The sequence below is a fragment of the Sander vitreus genome, chromosome 15, assembly GCF_031162955.1.
Source record: "Sander vitreus isolate 19-12246 chromosome 15, sanVit1, whole genome shotgun sequence".
NCBI lineage: Eukaryota > Metazoa > Chordata > Actinopteri > Perciformes > Percidae > Sander > Sander vitreus.
The window spans coordinates 26,098,834-26,116,069 of NC_135869.1; the positions used below are offsets into that span (position 1 = coordinate 26,098,834).

General features: G+C 42.2%; 1 protein-coding gene across 2 annotated transcripts; it reads left to right on the forward strand.

Annotated features, from left to right (window-relative positions):
* Nucleotides 1-1,817: 1,817 nt before the first annotated feature.
* LOC144530112 (uncharacterized) lies at nucleotides 1,818-17,226 on the forward strand. Of its 2 annotated transcripts, XM_078269548.1 has the most exons (14): nucleotides 1,818-2,369; nucleotides 3,107-3,334; nucleotides 3,938-4,056; nucleotides 5,484-5,655; nucleotides 6,354-6,472; nucleotides 7,019-8,783; nucleotides 9,055-9,165; nucleotides 9,359-9,534; nucleotides 9,718-9,812; nucleotides 12,293-12,423; nucleotides 13,480-13,660; nucleotides 15,379-15,532; nucleotides 15,709-15,778; nucleotides 17,178-17,226. In XM_078269548.1, exons 1-14 carry the CDS (start codon nucleotides 1,862-1,864, stop codon nucleotides 17,186-17,188), a joined length of 3,840 nt encoding a protein of 1,279 aa, XP_078125674.1. In that variant the 5' UTR covers nucleotides 1,818-1,861; the 3' UTR covers nucleotides 17,189-17,226. The 2 variants fall into 2 exon arrangements, with proteins under 2 accessions (XP_078125674.1, XP_078125673.1); XM_078269547.1 differs by having other exon boundaries at nucleotides 15,709-17,226.
* The last annotated feature ends 10 nt before the right edge of the window (nucleotides 17,227-17,236 follow it).

Genomic DNA, 17,236 nt, shown 5'->3' on the forward strand with positions numbered 1-17,236 from the left:
ACTGATCACAGCTTGGCAGAGTCACTAATTGTCAGATGGTGGAGTTGGCAGCAAACTAACAGCACTCTTGTTTCTCTGTGGTTTGGTTACGTACAGTAGTTTACAGACAATATCTGTCTTTTTTTTATGAATAGATGGAACATTCAAGAGTTTATTAAACTTCATTTATTTTCCGGCCAGATGGCAGTTGGGAAAAACACTGGCAATAGAGATTTCACTTTCAAGAAAGTGTAAGTAAGTAAGTTAACGTGACTTACTGTGTGACTTATTTCTATAAATCAGATGATAGGTTCATTTTGACTAAACAGAGAGGAGATTATTTGAAAAGAGGGCAAAGGTCAAAGAACCTGAAAGTCACGGTGGCATTAGAGCTGACAGAAGGTCAGATATGTATTTCAGTAAATGCAACTATTCAATATGGTCCGTTGTATTAAACAGATGGAAAACAATTTTTTTCATTATTAATATTTCTTGAATATGTGTGTGTGTGTGTGTGTGTGTGTGGATAGGTCTAGATGAATGTATCAGTGAAAATGATACGCTACAGTTGCTGACTAAGTACAATGTAGTACCGCCCTCTAGTGGACAGAAAAGTAGATTGCGTTCAAAGTTTTTTAATAGGCCATACTCAAAGTAGACATGTTTCCAAATACTACTCAAGTAAAAGTTCTTATTATGCATAAAATTGGCCTTTGTGACAGATAATGTATTATATATATTATACATTACACTATTTGATTGTTAATACCGATGAATCAAATGAACGTATTTACAAATCTGAGGGGTCGACAACATCATTTCTCTAATCTTTGCTTTTTTTGTGACACTTTCTATAATTCTTTTTTCGCAGCTATTTGAATAAATCCCTCTGAAGTTTAGAGGGGACATCCGTCTTTGGAGGATCTGCTAACAGCTCACAGATTGATTTGAAACAAGAAAAGGGGCCCCAACTACACACTGCATCTGTACTTTTTTGTGAAGAGTCACAAGCCAAAAAGGTTTGTAACCACTGGTTTAATCTTTAATGCACTGTTTGTTTCTTTTTTTTAATGTAAAAAATCATTATTACCTGTAAAGAACGAACTACATCTGCCAGATAAATGTACTTGGGGTAAAAATAAACTAATTTAACATTATAAGTAGGCCTGTAAAGTAACAGAAAATGTGAAATACTCAATTAAAGAGACTCAAAGTTGTAGGCTTCTTAAATACAGTACTTGAGTAAATGCACTTCAGTCACCTTCCACTGCTGATCATTTTAAACATTCTACTTAAAAGTAAAGTGTTGAAGTGTCCAAGATGGACCAGTGCTAGCCATTTGTTTGTGATGAGTAATGTTCCCACCTTCCATGCTGTGCTGAGGAATTTTATGTACAGATTCATGTGCCGATTAACAGAGTCAAAGAATACAATTTTAACTGCCTTAACCAACCCTGCACTTAGTGATACCAGATATATACCTCCCAACTCTGGAAACACTGGAACACGCATCTGTACCTGTTTTAATTATTGTGCATAGATGTATGTATGTATGTATGTATGTATGTATGTATGTTCCCTTTATGCAATATGTGGTAGTATGTATTTATGTCTGTGTGTTTGTATGTACCCCTCTTGTAATATGTTATGTGTACTTTTCTATCTGGACCTTGAGTCTGTAAAATAAAGTTATATAATAATACATTTTAACGTGTGGAATTTCAACAGTTGTAGGCTACTACTAATCCACTACTGTGCATGTGCCACCTGACTCATTAAGGCCAATTAGTGAGCAGATGTGTTGACAGGAAGTCTACAAAAACACTACTGCTGTGTCCTCTGTCCCAGTGTTTTGGTGCGCATAGAGAAACTCTTATTTGAAATGCGTTTGAAACTAAAATACTGCTTCGGTGTCCTTCTCATTTACACCATCACAACAATAAATGTAACGTCAGTGGGTTCCTCCCTACCAAACTCCCATTCACGTCGCAATGACAGGAGTAGCGTTTTAACGACCAAAGGCCTCACTCACTCCTCGAACCGAGAGAGCCGAAAGCGGCCACACTTCGACTCAAAGGCGGGAGAAGAGTCGAGAAATCCCCCGTGTTTTCACATCTCAGAAAACGGGTACGGGACACAGACTGAAACCTCTGGAGGGCCTAAACGGACACTCCAACCAAAAATGGCGTCTACTTTAACTGACAAAAGCTTCAAAAACCGTGACAAAGCGAAGCGAAGCGAGGGGGAGTGGATGTTTGCTTCGCTTAACGCTCCAAATGAAGACTGTAGCAAAGGGGACATTGAGCATGTCATCCCAGGCACGTTTTATATTACTGGTCATCTGGAAACAAACCCTAATGTGGGTTACCAGGCAGATTCTGCCGTTTCAGGTAAGCTACGTGGGGGGGTCTCCCCACAATTTCTACTTCCTCTTTGTAGTCATAAGCAATCACCGAATTCATCTTTCCACCATCAACTGTACGGCTGCAACTAATCTGCCGATTATTTTCCCGATTAATCGATTTTAGAAAACGGTGAAAAATGTCTGTCCCAGTTTCTCAAAGTCCAATGTGATGTCTTTTAAAATGCCTTGTAAGATATTCAGTTTGAGATATAAAACAGAGATAAATATGGTAAGAAATATGGCTTGCAGCACATAGACGATACAAACAGCAAAACATTTTGTTTGAAATCGTATAATTTATTTTTGTATATGGGCCTTGAGATAATTATGTAACATGTTGAGGTACAGTAAGTATTTGACAGCTGACAGTATGCCATTCAAATGCAGCTGTTACCACTACCTGTCTACACATTATGATCCCTACTAGAGGTTTCATACTTTTTTTTTTTTTTTTTTAAATGTCAAACCTCCATAAAAGGAAAGAAAATGGAGCAAAGACCCTGTAGGCCTAGTCCAGAAATAAATAAAAAACATGTTATCAGGGTAGAAAGTTTCAACAAAACGTCCTTGCATATTCTTTCACTGAATCTGAAATCAAAGTTGCAGTGAGAGCTTCTTCCTTTACTGGGAGACCCAACTATTGCTTCATGTTCTACACGTATAAAGACACTAACTCCGTATTCTCCGTTGTGAGCTCCGAGGTGGTTTGTTTTTGTTCACCAGGTCCGGCTCAGGGATGCCAGGAGAGGACCAGAGGCCAGGAGAGGACCAGAGGCCAGGAGAGGACCAGAGGCCAGGAGAGGACCAGAGGCCAGGAGAGGACCAGAGGTCAGCGGCTCCGCGGCTCCCAGGGGAGCTGGCAGAGGCTGCAGCCCCTGGTGGAGTGTGGAGACGCCGCCATGACCCTCACTGTCAGGAGGAGACGAGCTGTACAACTCCAGCTGGACAGAGGTGAGGCTACAGCTTCTCCTCTTACAAATACTCCAGCTCGATGTCTGGGATATTGACATTCTTCCACATAGCTTGAATTTGGAGATATAACACTAGAGGTGTGTGTGTGTGGGGGGGGATTGTGAAGACCGTGATTAATCGAATATGCAATAATTAGTTTTATAAAAACTAAATAAATAATAAGGTTTAAATATTGTTATTCCTCTTTTAATATTTATCTTATGTGGCTTTTTCCTTTTATTACTTTATTTAACGTGATCGTAGAAGGTTAGAGTTAGTGCTATTGAACTGAAGCGAATCAGTTTACAGGAAAGTACGGATATTTTTTATTGGAACTGTTTTTGTATTATTATAACTTTAGCTTTTGTGATAAATGTTCTGTGTTTGACTGTTCAATGTGCGTTGCTTATTAAAAGAAAAACACTTCATACTGTTCATACGGTACCCCCAACAGCACCCGTGTATCGTTAAAGAATCGTATCGGGACAAAAGCATCATCCCAGCCCTATACCACACAGTATCATAGCAGCTGGAATCTATTTTCCCATTGCTTTTGTCACAAGACTGAAATAAAGGTTTTGGTTTGGTGTCTTTCTGTCTCAGTGAATGAGTCATCCGTGCCCCTGTCCCGGCTGCCGCCGCAGTGTGGCTACTCTGTTCAGACCACATGGAGAGACCTCAGTCTGATGGCTCAGTATGATGCCTGCCATGTCACACAGGAGGTATGGGATCCACACATTATATAGTTTAGCTAGTACTAGCTTGTACTGGTACTGTGATGGCGCTATATAAATAAAAGTTGTTACTGGCTCAGGCGCATTTTGAGGATCACAAGTTGTTGGAAATCTGACCCTGAATCTGGACTAGTTCAGCTTTTGTTTCTGATGTTCGTCTGGCTGATTTCTAATCCCAGCCTGTTGTTGATCCCTGTCTTTACAGTGAGAAAAGTCATTCCCTTGCACCAAACACAATCTTTTTTTATGCCTCCGCACCATCGGTGGCATTATGTTTTCGGGTTTTCTGTAAATTCTTGTGAATGTGCTATCTGAATGTGAACCCCCCCCTGGAGGGAGTTTCTTCAAATTTGGCATCCACTTGGACTCAAGGATGAACTGATTTAGACACATTTTGGGCCAAAATTCCTGCTGTAATTTTGGCAACATTTCAAACAAAGGTCTAAAAGGATGACGTGATGACATTTTATATCGCAAAGGTCAACTTCACTTTGACATCATAATGTTCTGCAAAATTGCTTTTCTGGGCATTATTCAACGCCATAACTCAGACATAAATAAGACATAGAACAGAAGGGGACATTGTGACCATATTTCACATTTGGTCGGATATAGGGCTGCACGATATGAGGAAAATATCTAATTGCAACTATTTTGACTGATATTGCGATATGATTCACGATATTGGAGGGAATGATAGCTTTTGTATCATTATTATCATTGAAAATTAACATTGAAAGAAATTAAAATGATTATAGTGTGATTTGTTTTGTTTTTTTGCGAGGATCTGTACCAAACAAAGATTTTTTTCTTTAGTCTATAGGATTTTTAGGCCGGGACATCTCTGCAGCACCATATTTTAGAATGGTTTGACACATATTTTTGCCATTAACAAATATTGCGCCCCCCTGCGATTTTGCATATTGCACTAGTCCATATTGCATAATTGTGCAGCCCTAGTCGGATACTGAATTGGTGAAACTAATCTTAAAACTGTGGTGATTGTATTGATCTTCTGTGCTACTGGGTTAAGTGTGTGTGTGTGTGTGTGGCATCCATGTTTTGCCAAAAAATGCACTTAATACCTGTTTATTAAATGCTTCAAAGTCTTCTCTACATATATTATGAGTCTGGTTAGACATGGATGTTAACTGCAACCTGACTGGTACAATACAACCGCATGGCGGTAATTCTAGTTATTAACGGGGTTAACATGCATCATACATTTCAGCTGAAATGACTCAGTACACTCTTATGTCAGCTAGACTAGATAACCAGGGACTTTCATGAGTCAACTGGATTGCTGACGTATAACTTGAATGCTTACTTATTGGGAAAAGCTTGTTTCTTAATTATAGATATGTCTTCTCTTATCTAACGGGTGTAAAAGAATGCTGTTTACAACATGTGTTCAGGATGACCGTTTTGTGTTGCCTCTGCTGTGGAGGGGGACTCCGGTCAAGATGTCGTGCCCAGCCTCTCAGATCCAGCCCGTGGCCGTGGGCCCGTCCTCCCTCTGCTGCTCCCCGCTCGGTATGACTGTCAGAGTGCAGGGACTCCATGCTGCAGAGGATCTGAGGGTAAACGGTAAATACAAAATCAATATTTCACGTTTCATTTTTATTTGCGCCAAGGTTGTACTAGTTAGTTTTGACTTTTCAGTCCTTTTTAAGTTAGTTTATTGTGAAAGTAGGTTGCAGCAAAAATCAACAGGCATTTTTGACGACATAAGACAAGAAAACGGAACAATGAACCCATTTTTTTACATTATAGACATCACTCCAGATAGCATAGACCAAGGCACTCATACATGGGGGGAGGAGGAGGTGTCCAGACCGGCTGGGAAAAGAACAGAAACAAAATAAGAAAACCTTGTTACCGTGCAGGACCGTCATTCATTAAGAAAGTTGATGGCCTGTGGAACAAAAGAGAACTTGGATCAGTTTTTTTGTAAACGGAGGAGCTCAGTATCGTCGTCCAGAATAGCCTGACAAGCCAGCCCCACATCCAGATGTTGGGTCTGGGAACTCACCATTGGCAGGGCTCAATCCGAGGGGCGGGATAAACGGTTGTCTTACGCAATAGGATAGAACTACAACCAACCAGACAACCAACCAGGCAAACTCCGAACACATCTTCCTTTTTTAAGAATGACTTCAGTGCCGTTCTTTGTTCTTTTCTCAAAGAAAAGCTGAACTCCAAGTCTTCCAGAAGACCGCTGGTCCCAGCAGCAGCAGCCATTTTTTTTTATTTATTTATTTATTTTTCTTTCCTTTTCCGTACAGTGAGAGGAGAATGGACCCCTTTGGTGGTGTTGGCTGAGCGGTGTGGCTACACTTTGGACAGACAGGATGCACAGATTGTTATCACTGCTCCATTCATCACATGTGGCATCACAGTAAAGGTGAATTTCAGAAAGTCACGATTTAAGGAAAAAATATCATTTCCAGTACGTGAAAGAGCACAGAGTGTGTTCCTAATGTCCCCGTAGCACTTTTCTCCTAATATCTGTTGAAACGTTTGTTAATCGATACTAATGACTCACTCAGCAGTTACTTCACAGCTGCCAATAGCGTGTGTCTGGTGTTGCTTGATATTTAAAAATCTTGTTTGTATTTATGTAAAATGTAAACGTGTTGATGGAGGAAGTAACACATCTGAGGGAATCCAACCATCTTTAAGAAATGATCATCAGCAATTAATACAAATATTAATAAAATGCCATAAATTAAATATCCACTAATCAATTTACAAAAGTTATCCATAAAATTGAATATATACAGTGTATATATAAGATCCAATATGAGTAAAATATATATGTATAGAAATGTAATACTTTATAATGAATATATGTTTGCAGCATGTCTAAATACTGATTCAGACATTTACTTTCTTATGTGTGGTTATTTTCTATTCAGTCTCACACAGAAAACCTCTCATCTTTTTTCAGGATGGAAAATACACGCTTTCTCTTCAGATAGGAGAGAAGCCATTCACACTGGCCTGTCCTGTCTCTCCCCCCGAAGAACTCCCACTGACCTCTCAGCCTCTGGCCGACAGCCCTCCTCCTCTAACCAGAGGGCCAACGGAGCGTGTGCCAGAGCCTGTGGAGCCTTTTCCCTGGGCTCCTCCTTTCTACCTGGCCCCGCCTTACTATCCCCACCCTACATATCACCGCACGCATCCTCGCTCTGATGGACACGATCCAAATAACCCTCCTACTCCCTCATCTCCGACTCCTCAGCCTGCATTTGTTCCACAGCCTCTCCCTCTTGTTGACCACTACCCGCACCAGATTCCTGTGAGGGAGTCTTATAAACATTTCGGTGTCCACAGCTCTCTTTCATTAACCGATGATACGGAGGATTCAAGTCGGGTGTATCTGCAACAAAAGCAAGAAACTTCCACCCTAGGTGTCTCTGAGAGTGCTGCACGTTCTCCCTCCTCAGATACAGTCTTTCCGATTCAAGTTGGACCTCCTCTCCAGCCCCCCAGCCATGCCTTCAATCCATACTATCACTACTACCATCACCCTAAAATCCCTCTTCCTGGCCCACCTCAAGACGCTGATCCTGAGGTGCCTAGAGAACCCTCTCTAAATAATCCTCATAACCCTGAATATCCTGCATTGCCGCCCAACGCGCCGCAGTCTGAGGCTCTCCGCAGAGTTGACTCACGCCAGTTCCTTCAGCCCAGGACCGAGGCTGCCGCTCACCATCACACCCTTCCAACAAGTCCTCCCAAAACCTCTGCACCTTATACACCTCCTCCTCCACAGCCCTATCCATCCCACCACTTCTACTACTTTCCACATATTGCTCTGGGCGAGGCCAAAAGATTGGCTCCTTTCAAACCCGACACATCTACAAAACCCCGTTTGTCTGATGATCAAAACACAAAGCCGAGCACGTTTGTTCAGCCACTTCCTCGCTCGTCACACGTTCATGACGATCAGCCAGATAATAGTATTCACTTTCTAAAAAATGGCCCAGAAGGGATCAAACATCCATCTGAAAATGATGCTATTAACGATAATGTAAAAGCAGAGCTGGATGACAAAAATAGTCCCTCTGTCCCTGTGAGTCCAGCCGTCCAGCCTTCCCTCCCTCCTGGACCAGACGCTGTTGCAGTTCCTCCCTCTGATCCGCCCTCTTTACCCACTCCATCACCCAAACATAATCTTCCTCCTCACCCGTACTACTACTACTACTACTACTATCACCCTTATAATCACTACTATCAGATGTTTTATGGACCCGACAATCACGAGTCGCCAACTTTATCCAAAGAAGCGTTGGACCCACTGCTCCAAGCATCTTCCTCCCCGCCACAGCATCCGTCCTATCGCAAACCTCCGCCCACAAAGTCGATGCCTGATGTTCACAATGGCCCCCTCCACCCTTACTACTATTATTACCACCACTACCACCAGCCTCAGGTGTCTGTACACAGCCAGGAACTACGTCCTGCAGGCAGTATGAACTCTGAAGGAGAAGCATCAAAAGCAGAATCTCTGCACCCGTCAGACTCTTACAAGAGATGGGTGGATTGGCTGGTTCGTGCCGCAGAAGCAGGATATCCCAGCATCCCTCAGCCAACGCACAGCCCCTCTCATAGCCTCGATTCCCATGCTATCACTCAGCAACATCTGTATGATCTTTTTGGGCATCCTGGTGGAGAAGAAGCAGAAGAGAGGCTGGATCGTGAAATGAAAGGTGATATTTTTTTTTTTTTTTTAAATTCCAGCAGCCATCAAGTCTTGTGGTGCTGATGTATAAAGTTTATGTATTTTTGAAACGTAGCTTTTAGTGTTAGTGTCGTGACTTCAGATCACCACAAGGGGGCAGAACATTATCCACAGCCTGTAACTAGACACCTGTATGGAAAACCAATTCTGAATGTATGAATCTATCCCCTCTTATGCTGCTGAATAGAAGCATTCAAGTAAAACCGGCTTTCCTGTCTTTGTTTCCACTCTGTGCTCAGATCACCTCAGGGCCAACCCGTCCACTCCCTCTGCCTTGCCCTGTGCCCCTGGCCCTGTGTCAGATTTCGACTGCAGCGCCTCTTTGGGCTGCTGCTCATACTCTGTGAAGGGTGAGTTTCTCCCAAAACGGATCCCGTCAACACACGGCTTGACAAATGAATTGACAATGACTAAAATCAGAAAATTGAATGGTTGATCGTGTGGGCTCTCAGGCTAGAAGCCTTAATATTAAAGTGTAGACAAAAATAATTTTTCACTGTGGTCAAGATCAAAGCAGCTCAGGAATGACGTTTGTGTCAGCAGACTGTACGATGGGACAGCATTTCATCTTTCCGGTGCCTGACTCTGTGTTGGAGCCCACAGTGCCCCCCCCTGCTCATCCCTCTGAGCTCCGTAATGTGTCCTGCACACTGCAGAAGCTGAACTCTGACCCCGACATCTACGCTGTCCCTCTGGATGGCTGTGGAGTAACCAAACATGTAAGGAACACTTGTACGTCTACCACGTAATGCAGAGCCACTGTGACGATGCTTGGTGAAACTATGATGCTTTGACTGAGCTCACTTCTGATTCCTTGCAGTTAACAGGACACGCATGCATCACATTGTTGTTGGCGCTGTGAAATGATTTAAATCATTTTTTCAATATTATATTCTTGTAAGGTGTTTGGTCAGACAGTGGTTCATCTGTTGGAAGTCCATGGTATCTATTCTCTTCAACAAGACCCCAGTTCTGTGCACGGGAACGCTCCTGTCAGGTAAGGCATTACTGTTTTTATAAAATAAATTTTTTTTTTTTTTTTTTTATAAATTCAGAGTAAGATATTTAGCTTTATTTTAAAAGGGCATCTTTAGCCACCATCTATTTTTGGGCATGTTTTGTTTTCTCTCTTGTTCAGCTATGAAGTCAACATTTGCATTGCAAACATTGGACTAGTGGCCGCCGGCATTTGGTTAGCCCTCAGCTGTAGGAGTTGGATTTAGTCTGAAACCATGTCGGTAATGTGGAAGTGTCTTTTACAGGCTGGCTTATTTTGCTGTTGTTGGGTGTAAATTATTTCTTCCGCTTTTTAGGTATTTCTTTTCTCATCCAGAACACACTAGAAAACAATCCACAGCTACGGACTTCCACAAAGAATCTGTCACTACCCGATGTGAGTCGAGTGCAGATGGGAGTTGCGCGCGCGTCACTTTGCGACAAGCAAAGGACGACTTGTGAGGCTTGTGCAGATATAACGCTCGGGTAGTGACAGACCTGTGTCATACTGAAATTTGTGAAATCCATAAAATAATAAACTTTTCTCATTACAAATAATAACAGAAGATGGAAATCATTTAAAAAACCTTTTAGCTATCTATGATTATTTGATTGCTAACGTTAGCTCAAAAGGCCATTCCAGTGACAGCCTTTGTTGTGTTTGATTGCTGACTTGTAGCCAGCAGTGAACCAACTTCGTTACGTAGGTCCATTTTTATTGTATTGACATTACAGAAGTCTCTCGTCAGCAGGTTGCAGCCGGATCCGGATCCATTGGCGTTATGCCGTAAACCGTTTAAATCTGAGCATGCGCAACTCACATCTGCACTTGACTCACATGACAGTGTAATGGGAAAATTACATTTAGGGCGTTTTCACACCTACCTCATTTGGTCCGGACTTTCTGACTTTTCAGTTTGATCCGAACCAAAATTACAGGTGTGAAACCTCCCCCGGACCACGGTCCGGATCAAAAGACCAAATTTTGGTCCGATAAAAAGAAGTGGTCTCGGTCCGGTTCGTTTATAGTGTGAAAGCATTTTTTGGATGGTTCGGACTTTCGGACCAAATACAAGAAGCTCTGGCAGGCTCTCCTTGTGTTACAAGACCGGGGAAGCTCCTTTAAGGAACAGCCATAGACTGTATATAGAAGGGAATAGCTCGGTAGTGTGTAGGCTACAGGAGAGAGTGTGTGACGGTGAATGCGCTCAGAGCAGACAGCTGTCAGCTATCAGAGCTGAGAATACATCAGCAGTTTATTTGTTAAGTGGTAGTACATGTACAGTGTAGGTTTCCGTTTGTCTCTGAATAAATTCTCCAGAAAGACAGTGTTTTTATTTATTAATTATATATATATATATATATTTTTTCCTCTTCTGATTCTCACATGTTAAAAGTGGGAGCCACAAAGTCTGGAGACATAATGTGTACGGCCATGGTGTGAACCAATAAGGTACAAGGTCACCCTAAACTATCTCTGTTGGTACATTCATTTCTCCCCCGGCGGTTGAGATAAACGGGATGTGTAACCTCGGGGTGAAAAGTTGTGTAGAGGGGGAAGAGGCGAAGTGGCTCCAGGAAGTGTCCTATGTCTAGATTGCTTGTAAGAAAATGCAGAGTCATGCTAAGACGAGAGCGGGTGTTACTGTCCCTCTGAAGATGTGTATAAGCCCAGTGTTTTGTTCACTCGCGGAAGAGACAGTTCCACACTGAGCTGCTGTGCCGTTGTGAAATTGTGTTACTCCCATACTTGCAAGTGCAAATAAATACAAAGACCAAACTTGGTTTAGTTTTCAACTGTCTTTTTGTTTCACTCATCTTTTTGGAAAAAAAAACCACAACAGCATCTACAGACTACTGTAGACTACCGAAACGAAGCTTAATGCAATCGGTCAAAAGCAACAAAATAACGTATTTGTAAATATTGATATCACAGGAATTTTCAAGCTTTCAAATGGCGTTTGGCCGGGAGGTGGAGATGATGCCCTGACCTCGATTACAACCCGGGCTTATTTTATTTTCATTTCTTATGGTTAGGAGCATGAAAACACAAAATGGAAGAAAACTAAACTGCACAAAAAAACCAATCCCTGTAATGTATAGTACCTCTCCTGTTACAGTTAAATGTAACCAGTTAGAGATGTATGCAATTGTCCCAAATTCACGGTTTCACAATCTCAAAGTGTCAACTACCGAAACAGAAGTTCCTAAACTACAGAGCTGCAGATGTGTTGGTCATCAGTCAGGAGAAGGCTGCTGGCATCACTCGCAGCAGCTGCTCACAAAACCTCACTGGATATACGCAGACACATCTCCACCTCCAAAGATGCCAAAAAGGATGGATAAATGTACATCAAATAAACAAGGTTCGACACATAGCTATATGAAATGATACCTGTGTCAAAGATGCTCAGCGTAGTTTGTTGAGATTTTTCATCAGCGACTGTCTTCGGTCCGTCCGCTGCCCCTGTTGCTCCATAGGTTGATAGTGGAGTGTCGTTCCTCCCCGGGGTGTCCAGGTGAAGTCAGGCTCCATGTGATGCATCCTCCTCCTCCCCCCCCCTTTCAGTCTACACCAGCCACTGTCACTGTGCAGCTGAGAGTTGCCACAGGTGAGTGTCTTCTCTCTCTCTGTAGGGATAGACCGATTCTCGTCCCTGGCCGTTTTTTCCGGCCGTTTTTTTTTTTTTTTTGGCAGTTTGCAGATGATCTATATCAGCATTTTATTTGCCTGATAACTGATAAAGTTAATGAATTAAAAAGTGTTGACACAACCCTATCTGACTCTCTCTTACTGGGGATTATGTTTCTAATTTATGAAATAATTGCTTCAAGTATTTAAACGTTTTTGGAGTTTGTAACCTTCCAAAATCTTCATTTTGACGTAAAGATTTTCATTTTCACTGTAAATGCATATCGGTTCCAAATATCTGTTAACCGTTTCATAACTGCTAATAGTAGGTATCGATGTCGGCTTCGAAAAATGTAACTGACCGAGGTATCGGTCGATCCCCAGTTGGACACACAAAGTTGTAACGATACGCTTAATGTAATTAACATTGTTTGAAACCAACATGGTCACGATACTCTTCTTTCTATATCTTGTTCCTAAAAATAAGAAAGCACTTTTTCCTACATACATAGGTAATTATTTAAATGGGTAGAAAAGAAGGAAATAAAAAGAAATGAAAATATATATGCACATATATACACCTACTTGGCCCTCAGTTATATATACATAGTATACTCAGTTACATTATGTACAGTATATGTTAAAAGGAAATAAAGGAAGACAAAATAAATAAAAACGGGTGGAGGAGAGATAAAGAACCTGCTTTTATGTAACGATAGAACCGTGGATGCGTAGATGATGATGATAATAATAATAATAAAAGAAGAAACATGAAGACCTTCGTAGGGAGATGATTTAGCACCTTTTTTAAATTGACCCTGTTAGACACAGACAGCACATTGTTTTTCTTACTTGTTAACAAGGGCAACAGTATGTCACTTCTGTAGGATTAGTGACATACCCCCCCCCCTGTATTCTCTTTATAAATGGCACATCATGCCTTTTGGACATTTTTCATCTGCTGTTCAAAATCAGCCAGTTAATGTCTGAGCAGCAGACTCAGCATGTCTTTAATGTTCCATTCTTTCCCGTGTAGATGAATCCTTCACCAGCTTCCACCCTGAGGCCCACCTGCCTCTCAGCCTGATGCGAGGCCGAGCAGTGTATGTGGAGGTGAGGCTGCTGGACCCCCCGGAGCCCGGCCTGGTGCTGCTGGTTCACTCTTGCCTGGCTTACACTCCAGCTCCATACAACAGCTGGCTGCTGGTTTACGATGGGTATGTCATACAGACATGACTTGTTTGTTCTGTGGTCAGAGTGAGCGTTGGACACAGACTGAACAGGATGGTGATTAACATAATCCCATGAAGAGATCATAGCCTGTTGTCAAAAACCCAATGTGCCTTTTAAGACTTATTCCGTGCTGGTTCCCCCTGAATTTTGTTTCAACAAACAATTAATGTATCCCCTTTAGCTGCTTAAATATGTAGCACCTTATGCCTACATAACATAAGGCGTTAATATTATGCATTGTTGAGTGTGTTATTGTACACCAAGCTTTTGACTTTCTATCTGATGTAGGAGCTTGTTTTTATCCATAGGAAATCGGGGTTTCCTGCAGCACTTTGCAGTTTAGGCGGCCCGCCTTAACAACACGCGCATGCCGCCTTAACTGAGTCTTAAAGAAAAAATATATAACTGCCATGTGTCTCTGTCCTGTTTGAGAGGCTGTAATGTGTAATGAAGTCGCATCAACACAGTCTGTAGGAAACAAGGTAACGGCGAGTTGTCAAGATACCACCAATCACAACGGAAAGAACATTTGCTTTTTATTTAAATTAACATTTATTCACATTTAAAGGGCTAAAGCGCCATTTCACCGTTGCGTGTGCGTCAGTTTGTCAACAAATGTGTGGCAGCTGGGGCATGCCCGGGCAGAGACGGGATGAGTGGACTTACCGGAGTGTTGGCATACGGCAGGCAGAGAACACTTATATACGTTTCTCTGTCCTGTTCTTCACATCGGTGAGGCTTTCTTCTCTTGTTTCAGCGAAGTGAATACATACGAAGTGACTGGAACTATCCATCACCTCTCACGTCTGTTGCCCGGTCTTTGAGACACAGCTGTTGTCTGTTTTTTTTTTTTTTTTAATCGCTACATGCGCTTCACAACACACGGTTAGTTAGCGTAGTTAACAGTGAAGCTATGGGCTGAGCTCTGTTATCTCAGCGTAGTTTGTTTTGGAGAAGAGTTGTCAGGCAAAGTGGAAGAGAGCGTGTCACGGAGGAGAATGGGAGCAATGCCAGTAAAACTGTTCACACTCAAACACTTCTTTTGAAAATAGTTTGAGCTTAAAATTGCACATTGCAACTGTTATTTTGAAAAAGCTGGTTATTTATTTATTTATTATTATTTTTAAAATTTAATATTTTGTGTAGTGTTTAGTATAGAGTCTGCACTACATATATGTATTAATTATATATTTTTAAATGTGATATTTAGTGTGGTATTGGTATCTGTTACGGTCAGGCCGCAGGCATCAGACAGCTTTTTCGAACTAGCGTCCGTGGAGAAGCGAGCTTCTGATAGGGTGGGCTGACTGCTTGCCTTTACGCGATTCGTCAAGATCTGAGTTAAGTCACGTAGTGCCCTCTGGGTAGCGTAGTTTATGTAACGTTAGGGTCATTATCAATCTCTCTGACACTGACGCTTTCTCTGTCAGTGGTAGAGTACCAGCTACATGCGAGAAGTAGCGCTACGCAAGAAAAAGTGCAGGTACGCGTAAGAGTAAAATGTAGAAGTGCCGGTACTGCGTACCGGTGAGTACCGGCCCACTTTGAGCACTGTTATAAACGAAGTCTTTCCTTGTAACAAAATATTTCAAAAACTGATAAACCCAAACTGTAAATCCAAAAGGGCAAACGCTGCTTTTTGCCTTATTTCTTCTGTAGAGATTTTCAGTTGTAACGGTGCTTTCACCACTGTGTTGTTCAGCTGTCCCGGCCAGGGTGATTCCCAGCTACTTCCTTCCCCACACTCTGACCCCCACCACATCCGGAGGATCGTAATCGCTGGCGTCCCGCCTCTGCCCTCTGAAGGTCCCTCCTACATGGCTGAAGGAGGATACGCTCACCTGGAGGACCCAGAGGTACCTTCCACAAACATGCTCACACAATTTTAGTGCGAGTTGAGGGACTTATGTGGCGCTTTCAAGTTCAGGCTGCCTTAAAACTCTAAAAGACCATCCATAACTGTGGCTACATGTAATTGCGTAGTAAAACCATCTCATTGTTTTTCCTGTTGTCTTTTTTTTCCTCCCCTCAGATCTATTTCTTGTGCGTGACAGAAGTGTGCTTGGCTGCAGATGGTGACTGCACTGTCGGCTGCATCTACAGTAAGTTTAACACCGTGGAAACAGAGGAGAAACTGAGGAGTGGGCGAGTATATCAGGACGTTAACAACATTCTTGTACATCAATTAGAAATACACTTGCCTAAAGGATTATTAGGAACACCTGTTAAATTTCTCATAAATGCAATTATCTGATCAACCAATCACATGGCAGCTGCTTCAATGCATTTAGGGGGGTGGTCCTAGCAAGACGATCTCCTGAACTCCAAACTGAATGTCAGAATGGGAAAGAAAGGTGATCTAAACAACTTTGAGCGTGGCACGGTTGTTGGTGCCAGACGGGCTGGTCTGAGTATTTCACAATCTGCTCAGTGGCTGGGATTTTCACGCACAACCATTCCTAGGGTTTACAGAGAATGGTCTGAAAAAGGAAAAACATCCAGTATGTGGCAGTCCTGTGGGGGCGAAAATGCCTTGATGGTAGAGGTCAGAGGAGAATGGGCTGACTGATTCCAGCTGATAGAAGATTAACTTTGACTCAAATAAGCACTCGTTACAACCGAGGTATGCAGCAAAGCATTTGTGAAGCCACAACACGCACAACCTTGAGGCGGATGGGCTACGCCAGCAGAAGACCCCACCGGGTACCACTCATCTCCACTAAAAATAGGAAAATGAGGCTACAATTTGCACGAGCTCACCAAAATTAGACAGTTGAAGATTGGAAAAATGTTGCCTGGTGTAATGAGTCTCGATTTCTGTTGAGACATTCAGATGGTAGAATCAGAATTTGGCGTAAACACAATGAGAACATGGATCCATCATGCCTTGTTACCATTGGGCAGGCTGCTGGTGGTGTAATGGTGTGGGGGATGCTATCTTATCAATATGGGCCAACATTTCTGAAGAATGCTTCCAACACCTTGTTGAATCAATGCCACAAAGAATTAAGGCAGTTCTGAAGGGGAAAGGGGTCAAACACGGTATAAGTAGAGTGTTCCTAATAATCCTTTTAGAGGAGCGTATAGTCATTACAGTTTAAAGACTTGTGGGTTCCAGACTTGAAAGGTTTAACGCGATAGAAAACTATTGTCCCTACAATTAGCCACAACCAACAATCAGCGATTCACTGAGCATTTTCTACACAGAAGCTGCACAGATGGATTCCTTTTGAATGTGCTAAATGTTTTGGGGCTACATAATTGTCCTTCCCCATTACCCAATTAAGTAATTATATTCCCCTTTGCATAATTCCAAAGCTATTTACAATAGGCATGCCTCTGCTAAAAGCCGACAACACAATATGCCACATGAGGCTTCAGAAGAATCAAAGAAACACACAACATGGGTAAAAATGGGATTCATCAGCTTTAGCCGCTCTGTATGTCTTTAGGAATTGCACAACAATAACTTCTTTATTTCTTTTTTTTTTGTCCTCATAGGTCCTAACTGACGTGTGAGAAATGAAATAAAGACTTTCACACAACTGCACTCTTGTTTT

Coding starts and splice junctions, on each gene's coding strand:
- LOC144530112 (XM_078269547.1), top strand. CDS start 1,862: ATGCGTTTGAAACTAAAATACTGCTTCGGTGTCCTTCTCATTTACACC. Junction 9,813..12,292: donor CACGGGAACGCTCCTGTCAG/GTAAGGCATTAC, acceptor GTTGCTCCATAG/GTTGATAGTGGAGTGTCGTT. Junction 13,661..15,378: donor TGGCTGCTGGTTTACGATGG/GTATGTCATACA, acceptor TGTGTTGTTCAG/CTGTCCCGGCCAGGGTGATT.